Source organism: Phyllobates terribilis, unplaced genomic scaffold, assembly GCF_046119375.1.
Source record: "Phyllobates terribilis strain yellow unplaced genomic scaffold, ASM4611937v1 Scaffold_1__5_contigs__length_1240528914, whole genome shotgun sequence".
Taxonomy (NCBI): domain Eukaryota; kingdom Metazoa; phylum Chordata; class Amphibia; order Anura; family Dendrobatidae; genus Phyllobates; species Phyllobates terribilis.
Window position 1 is genome coordinate 726401170 of NW_027362761.1, and position 27035 is coordinate 726428204.

General features: G+C 44.5%; 1 protein-coding gene across 2 annotated transcripts in view; it reads left to right on the plus strand.

Moving 5' to 3' along the window:
* Nucleotides 1-27035, plus strand: part of LOC141274964 (protein mono-ADP-ribosyltransferase PARP14-like) — a 135202-nt gene that overhangs the window by 47209 nt on the left and 60958 nt on the right. For both annotated transcript variants that reach the window (XM_073686349.1, XM_073686350.1), the window contains exons 3-6: nt 6084-6123; nt 12016-12134; nt 18560-18814; nt 19697-19930. In XM_073686349.1, the coding sequence (XP_073542450.1) occupies nt 6084-6123; nt 12016-12134; nt 18560-18814; nt 19697-19930 (648 nt within the window). The remainder of the gene's footprint in view (nt 1-6083; nt 6124-12015; nt 12135-18559; nt 18815-19696; nt 19931-27035) is intronic.

A 27035-nucleotide genomic window follows, 5' to 3' on the forward strand; every position in this document is an offset into this window, starting at 1 on the left:
TGCTCTGACTCCTTTGCTCACCGCTCCGGCGGTTCTAGCCTGCTCTGACTCCATTGCTCATCGCTCCGGCGGTTCTAGCCTGCTCTGACTCCTTTGCTCACCGCTCCGGCGGTTCTAGCCTGCTCTGACTCCTTTGCTCGCTGCTCCGGCAGCCTTGCTCCGCTCTGACCCTTTTGCTCACTGCTCCGGCAGTCTCGCTCCGCTCTTATCCTGTTGCCCACTGCTCCGGCAGTCTCGTCCTGCTTTACTCTTGCTCACCGCTCCAGGCGGCCTTGTCCTGCCCTGTTCTCGCTCACCTCTCTGGGCGGCCTCACTCTGCTGTGTTTGTCCGCCACATCTGTGGTTCTGTTCCTGAGTCCCAGTGTGTACTGGGTCCTATCCCGCAAGTGTCCCTACCTGCTAGTGCCTCCCTGTCTGCACTCTAGCTGTGCTTGCCTGTACCCCTCTGCCTGTATTGTTCCTGAGTCCCAGTGTGTACTGGGTCCTATCCCGCCTGTGTTCCTACCTGCTAGTGCCTCCCTGTCTGCACTCTAGCTGTGCTTGCCTGTACCCCCCGGCCTGCATACCCGCCTGCCTGCATACCAGTCGTGCCTGCCTATACCCACCAGTCTGTGCGCCAGCCTAACCAGCCTGTTCCAGTAATCCCTGTGTGGGTCAACCCCCGTGTCCGGAGTTTGACCTGGAGTAGCACCTGGTCCCTCTGCCCGGTTTCTCCCTGGTGCACTGGCGTCGTATGCCGTCGTGCCATCTTGGTCGGATCGGCCAGATACTTAGTCACGCCCCTCCAGGCACTCTCCGGTTCATGGTCCAGTGGAACCACTTCTCCCGCACACGCCAGTCAGTCCGGGCGTGTGCATAACACCATACTGTTCTTGCGTATGCAGTGACTGCAATGGCTGCCAAAAATTTGGAGGGACTCCAATGACCCTTACAAGAGACGTAGAGGAGGTCCTCTTGAAAAAAATGTTCCCATTATTAGGAAGTGGATCTCTCATACTGTTTGCCTATGCAGTGAATGCTACGGCTGCCAAAAATTTAGAGGCACTCCAATGCCCCTTGCAAGAGACATAGATATGGTGATATGGTAGATATAGGGGTGGAGGATGAGAATGAAGAGAAGGAGGAGGACAAGAGCATATAGACAAAATCAGGAAGCGTATATCCATGTCTGGGTGTGAAGATAGAGGTGCATGGGAAAAGAGTTAAACCTCACAAAAAAAAGAAACTGTATTTGAGTTTACAGTGGGTGCGAAAAGTATTCAGACCCCTTTACATTTTTCACTCTTTGTTTCATTGCAGCCATTTGGTAAATTGGAAAAAGTTCATTTTTTTTTCTCATTAAAGTACACTCTGCACCCCATCTTGGCTGAAAAAAAACAGAAATGTAGAAATTTTTGCAAATTTATTAAAAAAGAAAAACTGAAATATCACATGGTCATAAGTATTCAGACCCTTTTCTCAGTATTGAGTAGAAGCATCCTTTTGAGCTGCTACAGCCATGAGTCTTCTTGGGAATGATGCAACAAGTTTTTCACACCTGGATTTGGGGATCCTCTGCCATTTTTCCTTGCAAATCCTCTCCAGTTCTATCAGGTTGGATGGTGAGCGTTGGTGGACAGCCATTTTCAGGTCTCTCCAGAGATGCTCAATTGGGTTTAGGTCAGGGCTCTGGCTAGGTCAGGGCTCTGGCTGGGCCAGTCAAGAATGGTCACAGAGTTGTTCTTTTTATTTTAGCTGTGTGCTTAGGGTCATTGTCTTGTTGGAAGGTGAACCTTCGGCCAAGTCTGAGGCCTAGAGCACTCTGGAAGAGGTTTTCATCCAGGATATCTCTGTACTTGGCCGCATTCATGTTTCCTTCAATTGCAACCAGTCGTCCTGTCCCTGCAGCTGAAAAATACCCCCATAGCATGATGCTGCCTCCATCATGTTTCACTGTTTAGATTGTATTGGGCAGGTGATGAGCCGTGCCTGGTTTTCTCCAAACATAAGCTTAGAATTATCACCAAAAAGTTCTATCTCATCAGACCAGAGAATCTTATTTCTCATAGTCTGGGAGTCCTTCATCTGTTTTTGAGCAAACTCTATGTGGGCTTTCATATGTCTTGCACTGAGGAGAGGCTTCCGTCAGGCCACTCTGCCATAAAAGCCCGACTGGTGGAGGGCTGCAGTGAACTTTCTCCCATCTCCCTACTGCATCTCTGGAGCTCAGCCACAGTGATCTTGGGGTTCTTCTTTACCTCTCTCACCAAGGCTTTTCTCCCACGATTGCTCAGTTTGGCTGGACGACCAGGTCTAGGAAGACTTCTGGTGGTCCCAAACTTCTTCTATTTAAGGACTATGGAGGCCACTGTGCCCTTAGGAACCTTGAGTAATGCAGAAATTCTTTTGTAACCTTGGCCAGATCTGTGCCTTGCCACAATTCTGTCTCTGAGCTCCTTGGGCAGTTCCTTTGAGCTCATGATTCTCATTTGATCTGACATGCACTGTGAGCTGTGAGGTCTTATAAAGACAGGTGTGTGCCTTTCCAAATCAAGTCCTATCAGTTTAATTAAACATAGCTGAACTCCAATGAAGGAGTAGAACCATCTTAAGGAGGATAACAAGGAAATGGACAGCATGTGACTTAAATATGAGTGTCTGAGCAAAGGGTCTGAATACTTATGACCATGTGATTTTTCAGTTTTTCTTAAATAAATTTGCGTAAAATTTCTACATTTTTTTTTTCAGTCAAGATGGGGTGCAGAGTGTACTCTAATGAGAAAAAAAAATGAACTTTTTAGAATTTACCAAATGGCTGCAATGAAACAAAGAGTGAAAAATTTAAAGGGGTCTGAATACTTTCCGTACCCACTGTATGTTACACTGCTATCATTTGGTGGTATTAAGAAGTCTGGCCCAATCCAGCCCTTGTTCAGCTTGTCAGCATTTTCAGTTGAGAGGCGGATGCGCCTATCAATTTATAATTCCACCTGGGGCACTAAAAACCCGCTCTGACAAAACGCTAGCTGCCTAGCAGGCAGCAGGCCAAGACCTCCAAGGCATAGAGAGCATAGAGGTGGGTCTCAGTAACGAGTACGACATGTTCCCATTAGAAAGGAGCAGTTCTGCTATCCAGTTATAGGGTATGCATTGAGTCCAACGGCTGCCAAAATTTAGGAAAAACCCCAATAACAATTTAAAGACACATAGAGGTGAGCCACAGTAACGACATGTTCCCATTAGAAAGGAGTGGGTCTCCCATACTGTTCTTGCATATGCAGTAACTGCAACGGCTGCCAAAAATTTGGAGGTATTCCAATGCCCCTCGGAAGAGACATAGTGGAGGGCCTCCAGAAATTCTTTTTACCATTTTTAGCAAGTGGGTCTTCCATACTGTTTGCCTATGCAGTGAATGCAACGGCTGCCAAAAATTTGGAGGCACTCCAATGTCCCTTGCAGGAGACGTAGAAGAGGGCCTCCTAAATTTTTTTCCCATTATTAGCAAGTGGGTCTCCCATACTGTTTGCCTATGCAGTGAATGCAACAGCTGCCAAAAATTTGGAGGCACTCTAATGCCCCTTGCAAGAGACGTATATATGGTGATATGGTAGACATGGTGGTGGAGGATGAGAAGGAGGAGTACAAGAGCAAATAAACAAAATCAGGAAACGTATACCCATGTGTGGGTGTGAAGACAGAGGTGCATGGGAATAGAGTTAGACCTCCCAAAAAAAAGACACTGGATTTGAGTTTATGTTACGCTGTTATCATTCGGTAGTGTTGAGAAGTCTGGCTCAATCCAGCCCTTGTTCATTTTTATAAGAGTCAGCCTGTCAGCATTTGAGAAAACTGTCCCAGAACTTTGACAGTGTTCCCCTGCCTCTACTGGATTGCATATGTGTCTCTCTCGCCTGTACTCCTTGGTTGTCCAACGAACTGTGACCTCTGCCACCAGCGTATTCAGATGGGAAATTTTTAAATAATTCCGCAACAAGGGCCTTCTCATACTGCACCATTTTATTAGGCCTGTCCTCCAAGGGAATAAGAGACAGAAAGTTCTCCTTGTAGCGTGGGTCTAGAAGCGTCGCTAACCTGTAATGACTGTCACCCAAAATTTGGACAACGCGAGGGTCACGGGAAAGGCAGCATAACAGAAACTCAGCCATGTGTTCCAGACGGCTAACAGGCAAGACTTCCGTGTCATCACCAAGAGGATGACTGACCATGCTGTCCTCCTCATCCTCCTCCCTGTCCTCAGGCCATCCACGCTGAACAGACGGTATGACAGTTGTGCTGGTAGTACTGCCTATAGTGCAGGAAAGTAGCTCCTGTTCTTCCACCTCCTCCTCTTCCTCACTGTCACCCAATCCACATTGGGATGAGATGAGACTGGGCTGTGTGGAATCACCCTGTATGGTTCCTTGCTCCATCTCATCGTGCTCCACCTGCAATGCATGCTCTTTAATTGTGAGCAGAGCGCGTTTCAGAAGACAGAGAAGCGGGATGGTGATGCTAATTATGGCATCATCGCCGCTCACCATCTTGGTGGATTCCTCAAAGTTTTGCAGTATGGTACAGATGTCTGACATCCATGTCCATTCCTGAGGTCTTATGTGTGGAGTCTGACCTGAATACCGACGGCCTTGTTGATGCTAGTAGTCAACAACTGCCCTCTTCTGCTCACAAATCCTTCTCAACATCTGCAATATAGAGTTCCAACACGTGGGGACATCGCAGATTAGTCGGTGAGCCGGAAGCTGCAAACGCTGCTGAAGCACATAAGGGCGGTGGAATCTGTAGCTGACTTTCTAAAATGAGCACACATGCATACTTTGACAAGCAGATCCTGCAGATCTGGGTAGGTTTTGAGAAACCGCTGAACCACGAGGTTAAGCACATGGGCCAGGCATGGTACGTGTGTGAGCTCACCTCACCTCACAGCCGCCACCAGGTTCTGGCCATTGTCACACATGACCATGCCTGGCTGTAGGGTCAGCGGTGTCAGCCACAGATCTGCCTGCTGTTTCAGAGCTGTCCACAACTCTTCAGCGTTGTGCGGTTTGTCACCTAAGCATATTAGATTCAGCACAGCCTGTTGCAGTTTGGCCGAGGCAGTGCTGCAGTGCTTCCAGCTTGTGACTGATGTCGTCATTTTGGAGATGGAGGCTGAAGAGGAGGAGGAGGTGCAGGAGCTGTAGAATGTGGGGCAAACTCTGATAGACCCAGGGCCCATAATCCTCGGCATCGGGAGGACGTGTTCTGTCCCAAGGTCCGACTGGGTCCCGGCTTCCACTATTTTAACCCAGTGTGCCGTCAGCAAGATGTACCGTCCCTGCACATAAGCACGTGTCCGTGGTTAGGTGAACTTTCCCAGTGACTGCGTTGTTAAGGGCACGGCTAATGTTATGGGACATGTGCTCTTGTAATGCGGGGACGCAACGCCGGGAGAAATAGTGGCGGCTGAGGACCGAGTACCGAGGGACGGCCGCCGCCATCAGATTGCGGAAAGCTTCCGTCTCCATGAGCCTAAAAGGCAACATTTCGAGCGCAAGCATTAGAAAAATTGGTTTTGTAAATTTTGTTGGAAAAATGAAAAATTGCTGATTAACGTTTAACCCTTCTCAATGTCTAGCAGAAAAAAATATGTTTCAAAAATGATACTGATGTAAAGTATACATGTGGTAAATGTTGTTTAATTACCATATTTTGTGTGGTCTAACTATCTGGTTTAAGGGCATAAAAAAATCAGAGTTTGAAAATTGTTAAATTTTACAAATTTTTGTCAGATTTTCAATATTTTCAAAAATAAACGCAAATAAAATCGAACAAAATTTATCACTATCATGAAGTATAAAGTGTCACAAAAACAGTCCCAGAATCAGTGGGATACGTTGAAATGTTTCAGAGTTATGACCTCATACACTGACAGAATTGTAACATTTGGACTAGTTAGGAAAGTGAAAACGGTCCTGGGGATGAAGGGGTTAAGAGTTATATACCATTGAAGAATGTTCACATTCTAGCATGCCAATGTAATGATTTGTATTTTACACTCAATGTTTGCTGCTCTAATAACTTAATCAGTGTTTCCTTCTTTTATACAGATGAATAAAGCACTACCTTTCAGTGAGCAAGAAACTGGAAGTGAGTGTATAATTTATTTTTTTATAAAAAAAAAAATATATATTTTGTATCAAAATATTATTAGTGTTGAGCGAGTATGTTCTATTAACCCTTCCGCCGAGTATGCATGGGCCGAGCTCCAAGTAGTTACAGCTGCTCGGTGATAAGGTTAAATCACTCCCGTGTGCATGATTTGCAACTGTTTGACAGTTTTATTACATGTGAGGAATGTCTATTTCTTACACATTCCTCACATGTAATAAAACTGTCAAACAGTTGCAAATCATGTACACGGGAGCGATTCAACCATATCACCGAGCAGCTATAAATACTCGGTGCTCGGCCCGAGCGTACTCGGACAGAACATACTCGCTCAACACTAAATATTATATGATTTATGCAGTGTGATATTTCCTGTAAAACACATTTAATCTATTTTAATTTCTGTTCATTAAACTATACCAAAAATGTCATTTTTCGATAGTAGGATTTTGGTACACCTATCTTCAAGTTTGAGTAAAGACACATGGAGCGGAGATACAAGTGCATCTCACTAAATTAGAATATCATCAACAACTTAATTTATTTCAGTTCTTCAATACAAAAAGTGAAACTCATATTATATATAGTCATTACAAGCAGACTGATCTATTTCAAGTGTTTATTTCTGTTAATGTTGATGATTATGGCTTACAGCCAATGAAAACACAAAAGTCATTATCTCAGTAAATTAGAATACTTTATAACACCAGCTTGAGAAATGTTTTTAAAATCCGAAATGTTGGCCTACTGAAATGTATGTTCAGTAAATGCACTCAATACTTGGTCGGGGCTCCTTTTGCATCAATTACTGCATCAATGCGGCGTGGCATGGAGGTGATCAGCCTGTGGCACTGCTGAGGTGTTATGGAAGCCTAGGTTGCTTTGATAGCAGCCTTTAACTTGTCTGCATTGTTGTGTCTGGTGTCTCTCATCTTCCTCTTTACAATACCACATAGATTCTCTATGGGGTTAAGGTCAGGCGAGTTTGCTGGCCAATCAAGCACAGTGATACTGTTGTTTTAAAACCAGGTATTGGTACTTTTGGCAGTGTGCACAGGTGCCAAGTCTTGCTGGAGAATGAAATTTCCATCTCCAAAAAAGCTTGTCGGCAGACGGAAGCATGAAGTGCTCTAAAATTTCCTGGTAGATGGCTGCGCTGACTTTGGTCTTGATAAAACACAGTGGACCTACACCAGCAGATGACATGGCTTCCCAAACCATCACTGATTGTGGAAACTTCACACTAGACCTCAAGCAGCTTGGATTGTGGCCTCTCCACTCTTCCTCCAGACTCTGGGACCTTGATTTCCAAATGAATATTGGAACTATGGGACCTTGTGAAGTGTGTCAATGACTTCCTTCTGGACATCTGTCAAGTCAGCAGTCTTCCCCATGATTGTGGAGCCTACATAAAAAGACTAAGGGACCTTTTTAAACGCTTAGGAATCCTTTGCAAGTGTTTTTTGTTAATTATTTTAATTTACTGAGATAATGACTTTTGTGTTTTCATTGGCTGTGAGCCATAACCGTTAACAGAAATAAACACTTGAAATAGATCACTCTGTTTGTAATGACTCTATATAATATATGAGTTTCACTTTTTGTATTGAAGAACTGAAATAAATTAACTTTTTGATGATATTTTAATTTAGTGAGATGCACATGTAAATATAAATGGGAGCATTTGAGAATAATTTGACTGTTTTACCTGTAGAATTGAGTGTATGTTATTGATCAATACAAAAAATAGATCTTGCCACAAGTGGCCTCTGTGGCTCATTTTTCCCGCATCCAGCTGCTGCTTTGGATGCCCTTAGCCTGATAGTAGTTTTTCTGCATATGTTAATGTTTACAAAAACAGTGCCAAAAGTAAGTGTACTACTCTACTTGAAGGAGTTTTCCTGTTTCAGAAAAAAAAACCTCTGTGGGTCAAGCTTTAAGTATCCACCGCTGCTCCTGGTCTCTGTTATTGTCTTCAGTACTTACCATATGTCACATCAACAATGCCACGGCCAATCAGTGAGCTCAGCAGTTATGTAAGAGTTGACTGCAAGAGCCGCTCAACTCAGCGGTCTGTTATGCTCTGGGTTCTGAATAGACCTCATAGCACAATAAATGTGTTTTACCAACAATTTGATTAGCACTGAATAAATTCAAATTTCGATGCCAAATTATAGCAAAGCTGGAAATTTCTAATTTCTGCAGATTCACTCATCAGTACTCCTCAACATAGAGCATACTGTGTAATGAAAAAAAAAAAATTCATACTTCACTATTGACTATAAACATCTGGTCGCAGAGGGCAAAAAACACTCATGGAGTTCATTGGCAAGGTTATTGTGGAGATGCCCTGCTACAACGTGTGACCGCTGCACACAATCTGTGACTTTTCTTTTAAGAAGACTGCACATTAACCAATGAAAGCCACATTGCATGGGTCTATGTGCAAAAAATCATAGCGTTCAATCTTGTGTGTTTTGAAGATGAGATAGTGCTAATTTCTGACACTCAGCTCCTACACCCATTTTCAATGTGGATAAGCATACAGAACTGCACACAGACCCAGTGTGATTGGTACAAGAATTTAAAAATTTGTCTAAATGTATGTCACGCCAGGTGTGAGTGCAACACAGAGAGTCACGCCAGGTGTGAGTGCAACACAGAGGGGAAAGGGAAAGGGAGCCCAGACACTAGGGAAAGGGGGACGAGGTGACCTCCTAATCTGGACTAGCGTGACCCTGTCTCCCCCTAATGTCCCTATACAGCCTATGCAGCTGTCGCCGATCACGTGCCTCGCCCTACTATCCCTGGCATAAGGCTATAGCTGGGGGTGGAAGGAGATGAGCACTAGTCAAACTCCGCTAGCATTCTAAAGACAAAAGGGGAAGACAACACAGGGGAATAACAACTTAGCTTTTAGAAGAACTCCAACAGGGCTTCCGCCAAGTTGCAAGTAGAAATGAGTATAACCGGCAACGCCCATCTAGACACACCAGGTATATATACACCCAGACTAAAGGGAGGTAGTCACTGGGTCCTAAACACAGCCTCCTATCTAGGCAGCTGTCTGCATTGCCAAATGTTGAGATCTCCTGCAAACCACTGCAGGGCTACTGTCTGTCACCTCTGACAGTACCCCCCCCCCTCTCTACGAGTGGCATCCGGACACTTAGGACCGGGTTTCTCAGGAAAAGAGGTGTGAAAAGAGTGAACCAATCTGGGACCGTTCACTTCTGACGCTGAAACCCACGTCCTCTCCTCCGGACCAGTGCACCAAGTATTGCAGAGAACGACGTTGGAGACGAGAATCTACTATCCTCGAAATCTCAAACTCCAAATTACCATCAACCATTTCTGTGGACGGTGGTAGAGGTGAGAGCTCAAGAGGTTCTAAGTACCTTTTGAGTAAGGACCTGTGGAACACATTGTGAACTTTAAGGGCCTGAGGAAGTTCAAGACGAAACGCTGCTGGGTTAATCACGGCGGTAATTTTGTAGGGACCAATAAACCTAGGTCCCAGCTTCCAAGAAAGAACTTTTAATCTTATATTCTTGGTAGACAACCACACAAAGTCATTCACATTCAGGTCCGGACCTGGCTAGCTTTTTCTGTCAGCCATAAGTTTATATTTGTCACCCATGGTCTTCAAATTACACGGAACACCCTGCCACACCGAGGAGAGCGACGAAGCAAACCTTTCCTCTTCAGGAACTCCTGAAGCTCCTCCCCCACTGAAAGTACCAAACTGTGGATGATAACCGTATGCACCGAAAAACGGTGACCTGCCAGTGGATTCTTGATGATGATTATTGATGGCAAATTCTGTCAGCGGTAAGTAGCATGCCCAATCCTCCTGATTTTTGGAGACGAAACACCTGAGGTATGTCTCCAAGTTCTGATTGACCCGTTCAGTCTGACCATTCGACTGAGGGTGGAAGGCAGAGGAAAAGGACAGCTGCACCCCCAGTCGAAAACAGTACGCCTTCCAGAACTTGGAAACAAACTGGGTCCCCCGATCAGACACCACATCGGAGGGAACCCCGTGAAGCTTCACAATCTCATTTATGAACACCTGAGCAAGTATCTTAGCATTGGGAAGTGCAGGTAAAGCGACGAAGTGAACCATTTTACTGAACCTATCTACTACTACCTAAACCACCGTTTTTCCTGCCGAAACCGGTAGGTCAGTAATAAAATCCATGGACAAGTGTGTCCATGGCCTACCAGGGATAGGTAGCGGAAGAAGAGTACCACACGGACGGGTGTGTGAAACCTTAGAATGTGCGCAAATACTACATGCAGCTACGTGTTCATTTACATCCCGATGCAACCCCGGCCACCAAAAACGACGAGAGAGGAGGTGCGCAGTTGCCTTACCACCTGGATGCCCAGCAAGCACAGAGTTATGATGTTCCTTGATTACTTTACGGTTCAGATCAGGTGGTACAAATAACTTTCCTGAAGGGCAGGAGGCAGGGGCGTCCCCCTGAGCCTCCAGTACCTCAGCCTCCAATTCAGGAAAAAGAGCCAAAATAACTACCCCTTTCTGTAAAATCGGGGCAGGATTCTCATGGTCACCACCACCAGGGAAGCTCCGGGACAAAGCATCAGCCTTGACGTTTTTGACCCGTGGACGAAAAGTGACAACAAAATTGAACCTAGTAAAAAACAGGGACCATCTGGCTTGCCTAGGGTTGAGACGTTTAGCTGACTGGAGATATGACAGGTTCTTATAGTCAGTAATTACAGTAATAGGATGGACAGCCCCCTCCAACCAGTGTTGCCATTCCTCGAACGCCAATTTGATCGCCAAAAGTTCCCAATTACCCACGTCATAATTTTTCTCAGCCGAAGACAATTTTTTAGAAAAGAAAGTGAATGGACGCCATTTACCAGGGGACGAACCCAGAGACAACACAGCAACCCCAACATCCGAAGCATCGACCTCCACAATAAAGGGTTGAGAAACATCGAGTTGACTGAGAATAGGTGCAGTGGCAAAATGATTCTTTAAGGAAGAAAAAGCCTCCTTCTTAGTCATGTCAATAAGGGGTTTCACTACCACAGAGTAATTTTGGATGAATTTCCTGTAAAAATTAGTAAAGCCCAGAAAACGTTGTAGGGCCTTCAGGTTCTCGGGACGTTCCCAGTCAAGGACTGCACGGATCTTCTCCGGATCCATCCGAAAACCTGAAGATGACAACAAGTACCCCAAAAACTGTACCTCCTGAACAGCAAAAACAGATTTTTCTAGTTTGGCATAAAGGTTGGTATCCCTTAATATCTGGAGCACCTTGTTAACATGCCCCCGATGGGTCTAAAAATCAGTTGAATAAACCAAAATATCGTCCAGATAGACCACCACAAACCTCCTCACCAAATGATGAAAAATATCATTTATGAAATGCTGGCATACCGCAGGTGCATTGGTCAAACCAAAAGGCATAACCAGACTCTCGAAATGACCTTCCGGGGTATTGAATGCTGTCTTCCATTCGTCCGCCTCTCTGATGCTAACCAGATCATAGGCTCCCCTTAAATCCAACTGATGCCCTGCACTTCTCCAAGAAGTGGAAATGGTTTCCCTTGTGGCCTACACCCCCAGAATACACCACTGCACTAGTTATGCTATTTTACTGGTTCAGATTGTACTCCTTAGCAATTCTTGAAATATATGTGGTTGTTGCAGACCTGATCATTCAGGCAAAACTGGGTACTTGGTAGTATAGTACATGAGTTTCTTCCCGTACTGCTGATAGCGTTCCTTATACCACTAGTTCTCGCCTCAGCTACTTAAAATCATTTTGTGTGTATCCTAGGACCTCAAATAAAATAAAGCTAAACTTTACTATCCATTCACTTTGCATGTAGGTCTTAATGATCAAGCAAGTGGAATCAATTTACCTGAAGAAACCTTGGAGGCACAAGAAGCCATCCGTGCAAATTGTGTTCAAGTCATTGTGAAATTTGGAAACCTTGAACAACAAAAGGTAAAGTGAGCTATATATTTTCAGCTATTTAAGGGCTTTTCACATGTAGAGGTTTTCCATTTATTGAGATGTTTTGCACTTTTTTAAAAAAAAAATGCAGCATGTCAATCCTTTTAATGCCTTTAGGCCGATTACTAACGAGCACATAAAAAATGAGTTAGTTTCATACAGAAAACTCTGATGATTTTTTTCTCCCTTGTCATCTGTGTAAAATCCGTATGCAATCTGCTTTTTGCAGCAGCTATTAATCATTTACAGTATCCTATGTAACAGAATTGCAGTGTATCTTTAAAAACTTGCTGTGGAGACACGGAGGTCAGTGGGTGCTTTTGTCCACAGGCCTGGCTGTCTTTAGAAAGACCACATGGACCAATGCTCATTCCACTGAATGCCCGCACTCCTTCCCTGTGGGCATAATACTACTCAGACAACACAGGGTAAAACAGTCTGGCAATATTTCATTGAACCACCAACAGACAATAACATATAGAACAGTCCCAGCAGATACCCAAGATGGTGCAAATTACAGAGTCTCACCCTTCCTCTGACTCGCCAGGATTAGAGCTACTTCAACTTCGGGGCTTCCAGGGCCAACTACCCCCACCAGTGGCACCTCGCTTATGGCGGACACCCACAGAGAGGAGGTAACAACAAGCTTAGGAAGCTGACAGTCTATTGATGTACGTGGCCAGATGACTGAAGGGTCCCAACCTGCCTTCTCCAAATGTCTTCATGGGGCTCGGTGACCGTAGGGTCCCAACCTGGCTTCCGCAAACATCTCCATGGGTTCAGTGATGGGTAATGGAGAAGATCTCTATTCTTCCAGCTAGGGCCGTGGTCCCTTAGACTGGAATCCTGTAGAATGTCTAATCTGTGTCCCTATTGATGGAGCCATGGTGTCCTGGCTGCTGTTCTGTAGAGTCTCTCTGCAGAAGGATAGAGATCCTTTTTTATACCCACATCTGTGTTTCAGGCCATCATCTACAGGTCAGGGGTAAGGTGGGATGAGATTAAAGCTCATTGTTTGAGTATTAAATCAATCTGCATAGTTTGGCCTTTACTGTTTTGAAGATGAACAAGCTACAAGGACTTATACAATCGTTAATCAACATGTTAGCAAATATCGATTCTTAAATGACCCTGCATCCCTATCCTCCAAAGATTGCAAAATAATCTACTGTAGGAGTTGATATAATAGGTAAACAGCAGTCATTCAACAATTCACAAACATCAATTCAAGAGTCAACGTTCAGACAATAGTCTGTTTCTTGACTCACTGAAGAAAAACACATCAATTCAATAGTCAACGTTCAGTTTCCTGGCCTACTGAAAATATATGTCTGGCATAATTAAGATTAAATGCTGTGCCGTCACACTTGCTATATGGATGTTCCGTATGTGATTGGGTTGTTTTTTTTTTGCGCATCCATAGACTTGAATGAGCGAGTCTGAGTCAACATATGGAAAAAAACTACTGCATGCTGCGAATTTCATCACAAGCAAATATACTCATGGAAACCTAGCAAAACTAAGTTTTTTTCCATATTGAGATCAACTAAGCTAAGCAGCAGAAACTGCATCAACAACCACATTAAAATACACTAAGACCACATGCACATGTTGAGTATTTTATTGAGTTTTTTACCTCAGTATTTGTAAGCCAAAACCAGGATTGGGTGATAAATACAGAAGTGGTGACGTGTTTCTATTATACTTTTCCTCTGCTTGTTCCTCACCTGGATTTAGCTTACAAATACTGATGAAAATAAACTCACTAAATACTCAACATGTGCACATGGCATTAAAATGCACATTTTAATGCAGAATTACTATTGAATTTTTCTGGAGATTGTTCCTTTCCTATGGAAAAAAAAACGCATGTGTGTTTATTCTTAGTTTTTAAAACATGTATTTCATGTAGTTTCCATTTTACTATGCCTTAACGCATTGACTCCCTTTAAAACAAAATTAAAAAGCAAATAAATAATACTTGGTATGCAATTGAAAATATTAGTTTTTCCACTACACAAATATCTACCAGTTTTAAGAAAGGTATTGTGGCCCTGTATTTCTGTTCTGCTATCAACACTGTGCTACTATATTGCTGCTTGTTAGGGCTCGTTCACATGACTGTATTTTCGGTCCAAGTGCTGTCCGTGCAAAAAAACGGATCACACTCAGACCATTGTTATTCATGAGCATTTTTTTTCACTGACTTAATCTGAGACTCACCCCTTTGGGTCTATTCGGGTGCCATACGGACCATCAGAGTGACATCCGATTTTTACTGATATATTGCAATTCTGTAACATAGGAAACTGTAAATGGTCCTGGAAATTAATAGCTGCTGCTGAAAAAAAAAAAAAAGATTGTATATGGACAGCACACGGATGACAAATTTGTCCCACTGTTCTGGATCAAACATTGAACGATTTTTTTAACGCTTGATTGTCACAAAAACAAGGCAAAATCCCCCCCAAAAAATCACAGAAAATGTAATCATCTTCTAAGGCTACATTCCCACAATGTACTTTTTGTGCGTCAGTTCCGGCATAGTGGATGGGATATATAGAAATCTCATGCCCACTGTGCTTTATTTTACTTAACGTAAACTATCCTGCAGTGCAAGTTTCAAATCTGCAGCATGTCAATTTCTCTTGTGAGTACACTGAGATTTCTGTGCGAAATTTTCTCCACAGACTTGCATGAGATGTGTAAAATCCACAGGTAAAAAGCGCTCCGGAAACGCACCAAAAAAGCATGTAATCAGCACCTACGTATATCAAAGCAAAAAAACAGGAAATATCTAAAACAAAGCAGCTTTCTTTAACACATGACACGCCAAAAAGAGAAAAAATGCAGTGTAAAAAACATGATAAAATTGCATGTTAAAGAAACCGCAGCGTCAAAAACTCACCAAAAGCTCATAGTGGGCATGTAGCCTTAGGGATCTCTTTTTGTCTGGTGACAAACTAAAACTGTTATTGGTTAATATTGGGGCACAAAAATCTCTTAGATGTATGGGATCTAAATCAAAGAATCTAAATTTTCAATTGCACCACTAATTATAAACTAAATCTTGGCTTTCTTTAGCTATAGGAAATTAATATTGTCACTGAGTGTAATGATACAATAAGCAATGATTTCCTCAGTACACAAAACATTGTGGGGTATAGATAATCTAGTGAAAAAGAAAATGTACAATTGGTAGAGGAAGGTTGAACTTGATGGACCTAAGTCTTTTTTCAACTAGGTAACTATGTATTGGTGATTGTATTATTTCCAAGAGAGTAGTAGGATTTGTGGATGCCTGCCTTACTAACACTTTTGTAGTCCATGTTAATATTACCATGCTTGACACTAACATAAGAGCTGCTGACAGTGGCTACATTTCGTTCATTGAGGATAGATTTGTTGTTGTAAAAACCAATCCTTCATACATACATGGCTCAAAGCGGTAACCATGGACGAGGTACTCATCTCTTGTGCCCTGGCACGTGACATGAAGGTGAAGGTGGGGGTCCTTGCTGGGTGTGTGGACTTGTGCTATGTGGGTGCTACGCTCTTGCAGGCCGCATGTAACTGATGACGTTGCCTGGCTAGCACCAGATGTTTGACAGTTCAATGAGGGAGACCACAAGTCAAAAATAAACTTTTTACTCAGCGATAACTTAGGGGGGTTATATACAGTAGACATCGGGTAAACAACTTAATGAATGTTTCCTTTACAATACGGAGCATTTTCCACACACAGTTTCAATTACTTCCTCTTTACTCACTTATACTATATCTTCACTGTTCCTCTTGTGGTAAAGCGATAAGCTCGGCTGTATGCGGAGGTAGACAATGTCTCTTTAAATTTTCGGGTTGATTTATTAAACGTCATAAATCACCCAGGAGTCCATAAAGTAAACACGGTCCACTCAGCATAACGGCAAAACAAAATACAAAGATGCAGCACAGTCCATATATCGGCCGGGATCTGGCCACTCAGGGTTAGGCACAAACGGTTCAGCACAATATGCGCACGCTCCTTTCTGGAGCTGGTTTCTCCAGACCCTGACCACACTTGAGTGTAAAGGCTTGCTATTTAAAGCACAGACCACTCCCTGGATTGGAGATATGGTGGATGACGTCCCGTCCTGCACTTCCACATCCACTAAAAACATGCCCTTGTAAACCTGGCTCGTTAACCCTCTCTGCACCTAATGTGCAGGAGAAACTTCCATGTTTCACATCAATGAGGCTAATAGCCTCAGTGAAACATTTCTCCCTTCCGGCACACTGCCAGTGAGTTTGTCACACTATCTACTTCACCACGGCCCGGCTCAGTACTACAGTCCAGTTAGCAAGAGTCCTATTCTCATATTGCCAGTATAGCCGGTACTTATCTTCTCTGTCTCTGATGCTCTGGAACTACCACCTGCGGCACTCTCTTCGTACATACTCTGTCCCATCTAGTCCCATTACCTCTGTGAGTTTTAAACTTATAAACTCTGGGTCATACTGTTAGGCGTCCTGACCTGGGACCTGTCGCTGATCGATCACTCTGTTCTTTCGGTCACTGCTCTTCTACTTTTCACTAGGATCTTGCTATCCTCTATATTGATCTCCTTTCACATTAGGGACACCCATATCATGCTGCACTGCTCACAACAGACCTTAGGTTAGGTTTTCTTTCTATGCACTCTGGCCACTTTCTAACTTCCTGATAGGAATCTGTCTCTGTCCCTTCAGCTTAGTCCCTCTCACTCTGGGCTATTCCCAAACATTAACTCTCACTTTCGCTACTGTTGAACAACACATATCATTAACACCATTAACGTATAGCTATGGAGTATTGTCAAGAGGAAGATGAGAGACACCAGACCCAACAATGCAGACGAGCTGAAGGCTGCTATCAAAGCAACCTGGGCTTCCATAACACCTCAGCAGTGCCACAGGCTGATCCCCTCCATGCCACGCCACATTCATGCAGTAATTGATGCAAAAGGAGCCCCGACCAAGTATTGAGGGCATTTACTGAACATACATTTCAGTAGGTCAACATTTCAGATTTTAAAAACATTTTTCAAGCTGTTGTTATAAAGTATTCTAATTTACTGAGATAATGACTTTTGTTTTTTCATTGGCTGTAAACCATAATCTTCAACATTAACAGAAATAAACACTTGAAATAGATCACTCTGTTTGTAATGACTCTATATAATATGAGTTTCACTTTTTGTATTGAAGAACTGAAATAAATTAACTTTTTTTGATAATATTCTAATTTAGTGAGATGCACCTGTACACTTTGGGTGTACATGTATTTTCTCACACTTATTTTTAGAAATTCTAATTCCTGACATTTTGTGGACACGTTTATCTTCACTATTTGTTTGTAAAACACATGGATCTCTTTATCTACTGACCTAATTTCCCACCCCGGGTCCATTTCTCCATTGTACAGTATAATCTGGTCCCTCTTTAACCTTGTATATTTATTATACAACACTTTACAGACATCATCATCACTGTCCCCATTAGGGTTTAAAATCTGAATTCCCTATCTGTATGCTTTTGGAGTGTGGGAGACAACTTGAATATCTGGAGGATACAAAAAAAAATCCTTGCAGATGTTGTCCTTGGTGGGATTTGAACCCAGAACTGAGAGCTGCAAGGCTGCAGTGCTAACCACTGAGCCACTGTGCTGCCTTACCCAGCTCTTTATTTTTTGCCTTGCTCTGCCTCCTCATCACTAGTTTAATGTTCCACCACACCTGCTAGCATTCTCTTCTACATCTCAGCAGATCCCCTTCCATTAATTGTGAAAGCTGCCTGACATGACTTTATTATACTGGGGCATCGGAAATAACATGTTTACTATGCAGGGTGGGAGAAAGGAAGTCGGGTGTGCACCTTTTCTCCGCACCGGAGAACACTGGGGCCGGAAGTTACAGTGACTCTCTGGTGCCTGCGCGGAACAAAATTGAAGTCACTGCCCTGAGAAGGGCGGAACAGGGCAGAGGAGCGACGGCCGGCGAAGGGATTACCAGCCGCGCACCTAACACAGCAGCCACACAGTGACGATAGGGGAGGAGACATGTAGTATAATGAAGAGAGGAGGCAGGCTTATCTTCCAGACAGCGTACGCCCCATAGCATGGAAGATCTAATTAACATAAAGCGATAAAAGGTGATTTTTACAGAACAAGACATCATCTATGAGGCATACAAGTATGACTAGTTTCAGCTGTCTCCAACCTGTATGCCCATATTAATAGCTAAAAATGCTCAGAGTGGTGACAGATTCCCTTTAACTTGTGAACACTATTTGGGTACTCTATGCACTATTTATCTGAATGTTGTATAAAGTAGGGCTAGGGGTTTTATGCCTGCCTAATGGCTATAAGTTAATGCCAATTTGTTCTATTTCATTAACAGGTTGATGGGCTTGCTTTTCCATTGCTAGGAACAAAACCATGCTTAGATTTTTTGAATATAACCAAAGAACTAAAGATGACAGCGGGAAATCAGTTTTCTAACCTTTTTCACACTGCAATAGGAAGTAAAAGTGCACTTACAGCTGGTCACTGTATCAAACTACCTACTGCTGGAGGAAGCTATAACTTGGAGTGTAAATGTGTAATATTCATTATGTGCAGCACATGGAGTAAAGCAAATAACTCCCCGGAACAGGTAACATCAATATTATATTCATTTACCTCTATTGCTTGTTGAATATTGTAAACCAGAATGGGAAAACAAATGCCTTTGTATCCAGGACAATGAAAATATTCTACTGTTTGTAAAGATTTCAGCTAATTTACGTTGTGATTCTCATTGATTTTGACAAGGGGTTTGCCAATACAATTATATTGATGACCTATCCCTATATCTATGTTCAAATGAATATCAGCTGATCCCCAGTACCTGGGAGCGGCTAATAAACAATACATTGTTCCATACGGTGTTTAAATGCAGCTGTTGCCATAGCTGGTTACTGACTAATTGGGCGGCACGGTTGCTCAGTGGTTAGCACTGCAGCCTTGCAGCGCTGGGGTCCTGGGTTCAAATCCCACCAAGGACAACATCTGCAAGGAGTTTGTATCTTCTCCCCATGTTTGTGTAGGGTTCTCCAGGTTCTCCTGGGCTTCCTCTGACTCTCCAGAGACATACTGAGAGGGAATGTAGATTGTGAGCCCCAATGGGGACAGTGCCCATATTGTTTGTAAATTGTCTGAATTGTAAAGTGCTGTGGAATATGTTGGCACTATATAAATAAAAAGATTATTATTATTAATTGGTGTAGGTGACCACCACATATCTCATATTGATGACTTATCCTAAATATAGGTCATTAGTATTATTGTAGTTGTGGCTAGTCATGGATTTTGTAGACCCAATCCATTGCTTTGGATAAATAATTTTCCAGAAGTAGTTGATCTGTCCTGTCACTTCCTCTTCACAACAGTACAGGGAATTGGTGAAAGCCCTCACTGAACAAGTAGAAGTGCATGGTTGTATTTTATGTACTTGTATGTCGATGTCAATGCTTACCTATATTATTGATGTGTTTAGGATCTGAGAGATGGGATCCGCAAGTGTCTTGAGAAATGCAACTCTATGATGGAAGTAAAGTCGGTTGCTGTCTCAGCTGTTGGTACTGGAAAAGCCTTGAACTTTCCGAATGAATTAGCAGCCACCATAATGGGGGAAGAAATAAAACGATTTGTCGACAACCACCCTGATACACACATAAAGGAGATCCAGATTGTGATCAAGCAGCTTCAGGAAAATGAGATGATATACATTGTGAGTGGCTTATACCCTGTGCAGTTTAATATCAGCTGATAAACATGTGGATCCTTTATGTTTATGCCCACATGCAGGACATTGGTCACCCCATTAATTCCCTTAGGTCACGGCCCCACTATCAGTATTCGGTCAGTATTTTTTCTCAGGAGTGGGAGCCAAAACCAGGTGAGGAACAATCAGAGAAAAGGTATAATAGAAACAAGACACCAATTCTGCATTGATCACCCACTCCTGGTTTTGGCTCCCACTCCTAAGAAAAAAATACTGACTGAATACTGACCAAATACTGATAGTGGGGCCGTGGCCTAAGGCTTGTGCTGTACAGGAAGGGCTTATTCACAGTACCATGTAGTGGACATATTTTCCATATTACAGCCAGAAGTCCTCTCCTGACTGTGCGTCTAATTACTCAAGCTAACAGAGTGATATATATCTATGGCTGCTGTATGGAAGTGTGAATTAGCCCTGTGATTCTTTTTTCATGGGCTTAAGGCCTGATACACACACATCACCGTGTGTGTAACAGTCTTTAAAAACAGGCTATTTATCTGCAGATATAGGGTCAATCTGCTGGTAAATAGTGTTAAAGCCTGGTTAGTGGGCTTACTGGAAAAATGTTGGGTACAGGGAGAAGATTACATTTTATTCTCCCTGCTGCCACTTGCCTCCAGTCATAGTGGCAGTTTAGGAGCTGTTCCAGTCAGTGCACACTAAAAAGTGAGCGTGCTGTAATAACTTCTCAGCACTTTGATTGTGACATCTTCCTAGGAGCTCCAGCCTTCTGCTGGGCTTAATAATAACATGGCAGGAACCCATCAGCAACCCCCAACTGTGTCACAGGGTGCTGATGGGAGCTGAGGAGTACATGCACCGGCCATCACATTAATTGTCGCTGTCAGAGACTGACAAGGGCTTTTAAAAACTTAAAGGGGATATCCATTACTGTTAAAAAAAAGAAAAAAAATTATGCCTAAAGCACTAACAGGCTTATTTTCCGCTCTGCTCTGTTGACAGTGAGGGGCTGCTGACGTCATGCTGATTGACAGTCAGGTCCCCCAGTTAGGCAGCGAAGAGCCGGCTGTCAATCAGAATGACCACAGAAATCCTGCCCTGTCAACAGAGCAGAGAGGAAAAGAAGTTGCTGCTCTGTTGACGTGATGGAAGCCACTGAATCGCAGGCAGGAGCAGCCTGTGACCACACTGAGCCACACAACCGGCACGTAGGTAGCAACTACCTGCCTGTTAGTGCTTATATGAACAAGCGCTTATAGATTTAGTTTTGTGCCCTTAACCCATTTCCGACCTTGTCAGTAATAGTACGTAGCTGCGCCCTGGGCCTATAGGGCCAACTACGTACTATTACACGCAATCTTTAATGCGGTCCTGCGGCCGAAGTCGTGGTGACCGCATTAAATTTACGGCGCTATCTTACCTCAGGGTAATCGGCTGAACAGCCAATCACAGCATTTCTCACTGTTTCCGGCAATCAGATTGACAGGGTGGTCACAGGGTGGTGACCGGCTTGTGATCTGCCTGTCACCTCCCTGTGACCCCCTGTGTTTCGTGCCCAGGCCCCACCCATCTCTGATTGGTGTCATCATCGATCGCACCAATCAGAGTATCTGATCGGGAGGTGACTGGCCTGTGACCTGGCTGTCACCACCCTATCACCCCCTGTGACCGCCCTGCAGATCCTCACACTTGGTGAGGATTTCTACAGACTGGTCATGTCTGATCTGCGCTGTGCTGGGTCTTGTAGTGCCACAGAATTTTCTGTGACACTACAAGACCTTTCTCCTACCTGCTCCGGTGTTCAGTCTTCTCGATCTGCTCCTCCGGTGTCCTGCTGCTGCTTCGGTGTCCTGCTTCAGTCCTGCTGCGGTGTCCTAGATCTCTTGCTCCGGTTTTCTCGGGTCTTCTGTCTCCTGCTGCTGCTGGGCTCCTGCTGTTGATCCTGCTCCTGCTCCTGATCCTGCTGAAAAAAGAACAGAGAAGACTTTGGTAAGTCCATCTCTGTTCTCCCCTCATCCAACCCCACTCTCCCCTCATCCAACCCCACTCTCCCCTCATTTTACCCCCCCTCACCTCTCTCTTTTTACCGCTCTCGCCATCCCCTTTTTCTGCCACCGAGCGCGTTTTTTTTTGTGCGTCCTGCAGCAGCCGAGCGCTGACCAGTGACTACGTCACTGATCCGCACTCGTGCTCGCAGTTTTACACTCCCCCTCATTTGCACCACATCCGCGCAAACACACAGCGCTGCCGAGAGTTTATTGGTGACATAGTTCACCGATCCTCACTCATGCTCGCTATTTTCACCACCTACAGTTGTTCCTTTTTTTTTTTCCAGAAAAAAAAAAGTTCACACCAAGCACACTGACACACACACACTCAAAATAAAGTACTGACACACACGCACCACATACATAAGAAAAAATGTCCCGCTCATCCCAAACTCGCTATTCAGCGGAGGAGGCATACGCTTTCCTTGCCTCTGACACTGACAGTGAGGGCGAGGATCGCACATTTCTTTACTTTTCTGATTCCTCGTCTTCCTCCTCTTCTTCTTCCTCCTTCTTTTTCTTCTCAGGTGCTGCTGGACCGCCACATAGACACCCCAGGATAGAAGATGGACCTCGCCCCCCGAAAATTATGAGCCACTGATTCCTGATTTCGTGGCGGAATCAGGAATCAAGTTTGACACCACCGGCCTCACAGAAATAGACTTTTTCAAAGTCTTTTTCTCTGAGGATTTTGTAAACCTCATGGTGGGCCAAACTAATTTGTACGCTCATCAATTTTTGGAACAAAACCCCTCTTCATCATTTTCTAACTGGTCTCCTGTAGACGCAGAAGAAATGATGAAGTTTTGGGGGCTGGTCTTTCATATGGGGATCCTGAAGAAGCCAGAACTTCGGCAATACTGGAGTGTTGACGTTTTGTATAACACTCCAGTATGACCCGGAAACGTTTTGAGGCCATCCACAAGTTCTTGCATTACGACGATAATTTTCAAAGTTCGGCCTGTCATCGAGCACTTCAACAATAAGTTTGCTGAAGTGTATGTGCCCCAAAGGGACATCTGCGTGGATGAGTCCTTAATCCATTTTAAGGGGCGACTTAGATTCCGGCAGTACCTGCCCAGTAAAGGGTCCAGGTACGGAATCAAGCTGTATAAACTTTGTGAGAGTACCTCAGGGTACACTCACAACTTTAGAGTTTACGAAGGGAAGGACTCCCGGATTGAACCCCCTGAATGCCCCTCTGTCCTGGGAGTGAGTGGGAAAATTGTGTGGGATTTGGCGCACTGCTGGATCAAGGTTATCACCTGTACTTGGATAACTTTTATACAAGTATCCCGCTCTTCAAGTCCCTCTCTGCGCGACGTACTGCAGCCTGCGGTACTGTCCGCAAAAATCAGAGAGGCCTCCCAAAGACGCTAATTGGGCAGCTGCTCAGAAGGGGTGAGAGCAGAGTCCAATGTAGCGACCACCTGCTGGTTGTCAAGTACAAGTACAAGAGAGATGTCCTTCTCTTGACCACCATACATGGTGATGGCAGCACCCTTAGCACTGTATGAGGTTCCACTACACAGGTCGTCAAACCAGACTGTGTAGTGGGGTACAACAAGTACATGGGGGGAGTTGATCTCTCTGATCAAGTCCTCCAGCCGTACAGTGCTTTGAGAAAGGCCAAGGTATGGTATAACAAGCTGGCCGTGCACATCGTTCAGATGGCAATGCACAACGCTTTCCTTCTGACACAATGTGCAGGCCAGACTTCTACGTCGTACCTTCACTTCCAGGAGACAGTTATCAAGGCCCTGATATTTGGCAGCGGTGACGGAGCGGGCCCCAGTACTTCCGGAACTGAAGGACCTCAAATTGTACCAGGCCAGCATTTCCCGGGAGAGGTCCCTCAAACAGGAAAAAAAGGTAAGTCACAAAAGAGGTGCCGAGTGTGTTCCAAAAGGGGAATACGCAAGGACACCACTTACCAATGCTGGCCTGTGCATGAAAGAATGCTTCAGAAGGTACCATACTTCCATGCACTACTAAATTAATTTCTGACGTATGACAACCTGACGAACACTACACAACTGACGTAGTGTTCGTCAGGTTGTCATACGTCAGTTGTGTAGTGTTCGTCAGGTTGTCCTACACAACTGACGTATAACACTACATTATAGAATTCACAAATCAGGTATGAGTTCCAAAAAGGGGGCACTTATTGGGCATTTCCACTGTTTAGGCACATCAGGGGCTCTACGAACATGACATGACGCCCGCAGACCATTCCATCAAAGTTTGCATTCCAAAGCGTCACTCCTTCCCTTCCAAGCCCTGACGTGAGCCCAAACAGTAGTTTTCTCCAACACATGGGGTACCAGCATACTCAGGAGAAATTGGACAACAGATTTTGAGGTCCACTTTCTCCTGTTACCCTTGTGAAAATAATTTTTTTTATATTTTAGTTGCACCATAAACTCCTTGAGCTCCTCGACTGTCCCCTGCCAGAAAAATAGAATGTCATCTATGTACCTCATCCACGACACGACATGGTCCGCGCCCCGCGTCCCCTCATCCCCAAAAATCTCCCTCTCCCACGCACCAAGGAAGAGGTTGGCGTATGAGAGGGCGCAGGCCGCACCCATTGCCATGCCGCGTATCTGGAGGTACACCCTGTCCTTGAACAGAAAATAATTATGGCAGAGGACAAATTCGAGGAGCTCGAGAATAAACTCTCTCGAAGGGCCGTCCAGATCGGAGCTACCCAGAAAGAGGCGGACTGCAGCCAGGCCCAAGTTGTGGCCGATACAAGTGTACAAGCTTTCGACGTCGGCCGTGACAAGAAGGGTGTCATTTGTAAGAAGGACGCCGTCAACCCGAGTCAGGACGTCCGTCGTGTCTTTGATATAAGAAGGAAGGGTCTCGACTAGAGGTCGGAGATGGTTGTCAATATATTGACATATAGGGCCGCATAGGCCTTCTAGACCCGACACGATCGGACGTTCCGGAGGGTTAGCGGCGTCCTTATGAACCTTCGGAAGAAGATAGAAAGTAGCTGTTTTGGGGAAGCGGATAGTAAGCGCCTCCACCGTCCTTCTATCAATAAGACCCCGCTCACAAGCACGACCCAAAATACCCTGAAGTGCGTCGGAGAAGGAGGCTGTGGGATTATAGGACAAGCGAGTATAAGTTTGAGTGTCTCTCAGTTGGCGCAGGGCCTCCCTCTCATAAAGGGAGCAGGGCCATAGAACAATATTCCCTCCCTTGTCAGCTGGCTTGATGACAATGTCAGATAAAGATTGTAATTCACTAAGTGCCGTGCGCTGTGGATAGGTAAGGTTATCACGACGTCTCCGTGTGGGGAGACGTCTTAAATCGCCCGCCACAAGCCGCACGAACAACTCTATTGCTGGGCTCAGGGACAAGGGAGGAAATCTTGTAGACCTGGGGTGTCTAGCTTGTAATGACCCACCTGTCAAAGGTTGCTCCTGCTCCAGAAGGAGGTCTTCTAAATTAGCCAAGGCCTCCCTCTCCGCCGCAGTCGCAGAGGTCCCCTCACCAGATGCTCTGAAATGTAATTTTTTTAGAATGAGTTTACGGGCAAACAGGTGGAGGTCCTTAAGGGCTGTAAAATAATCGAACCCATTAGTTGGTGAAAATGAAAGCCCAAAGCTAAGGACCTCCATCTGTGCCCGAGAATGTGAGAGGATAGATTGATGATACGGAGCCCCCCCGGTGGGTCACCCACCTGAAAAGGAGTAATGCATTTTTTCTTGTGTGTGGGTCTGGTCTGAATTTTTGAAGTCGATGGAACCTCCAATGCATGACGGGCGTCCAAATTTCCCATAGATCCTTGTTCATCAGTAGATAGAGATGAGGCAGCCGAGGTGGACCTGGAGCGCGAGGGATGGTTCTTGCGGGACCTCGACCGAGATCTATCATTCATATTACGCCACCTATAAACCGATCCGGTTTGTTTATCTCCTTGACCCATCTCTGGCACTCAAGGTCCACCCCGTCATTTAACTGTTTGAGCTGGGCCGGATCTAGGTCTTTATGAAGTTGAGTCTGAATTGCTTCAATTTCCAACTCCATTTCCTTAAGGGACGTTTCATTAAGATCCCTTAGGAGAGTCAGAAAGCCAAGCGAGCATATGTTAGCCAGATCCTCCCATTTGGTTTTAAAAGTCTCATCCATAATGGGAAACGAAGGAAAGATCTGGATTCGTAACCCTCTAGGGATCAGGGATTTCTCAATATATTTGGTTAAAAAGGCTTTGTTCCACCATGTGCCCGTCCTGCGCCTGAGAAGTCCCTTAAGCCTGACTATATTCTCCCGTGTGCCGTTCTGTGCCCCCGTTCCACCATGACCCAAATCCATATTGTCACCCGATATATCGTTCAGTAGAGCGAGCCACGTTTGGTCTCGAGCACGGAAGTCCATGGCCGGCCTGAAAAAAGCTGTGAAAACACAGATGTAACTAATAAAAAACACTATGGCCAGCATATTACCAACTCACGGAAAGGTGGTGACAGGGAAAAACCTGCTCACCACCCATAACCGCAAGAGAAGAGTGCCTACTCGGAAAACAGGATAGAAGAAGCGAAGACGAGTAAAAATGGCATAAAGGGACAATATTTTATTATTCAAATATAAATATATAAATAATAGTACCAAAGGGATACATACAAAAATATTGGGTGATCATAGGACACGGGAACATCCCGCTACAACTCGAAACCCCTCATAGATATACATTCCTATCCAGGATGGATACAGGTACAATTCATAAAGAGTTAAAAATTTAGGAGGAAAAAAAAGAGGGGAAAAAAAGAAGGACATAAATCCGCAGGAAAAATGGGGACATAGAGAAAATACCAAGTGTCAGTGTAGCCAGGGTGAGATACCCATTATCTCAAGTGAAAAAATGGTACTATTCAAAAAATTAGACAAACTCACCCAGGCAGTTAGTATAATCTCTGTGATGTAGGGGGCACAGGGGGGCAGATCGTTCCCATCCACGGAGCGCCTCAACGTGCGTTTCACGTCGGCTTTATCAAGAGGCACGTGTTAATAGTACACAAGGACCTAGAATA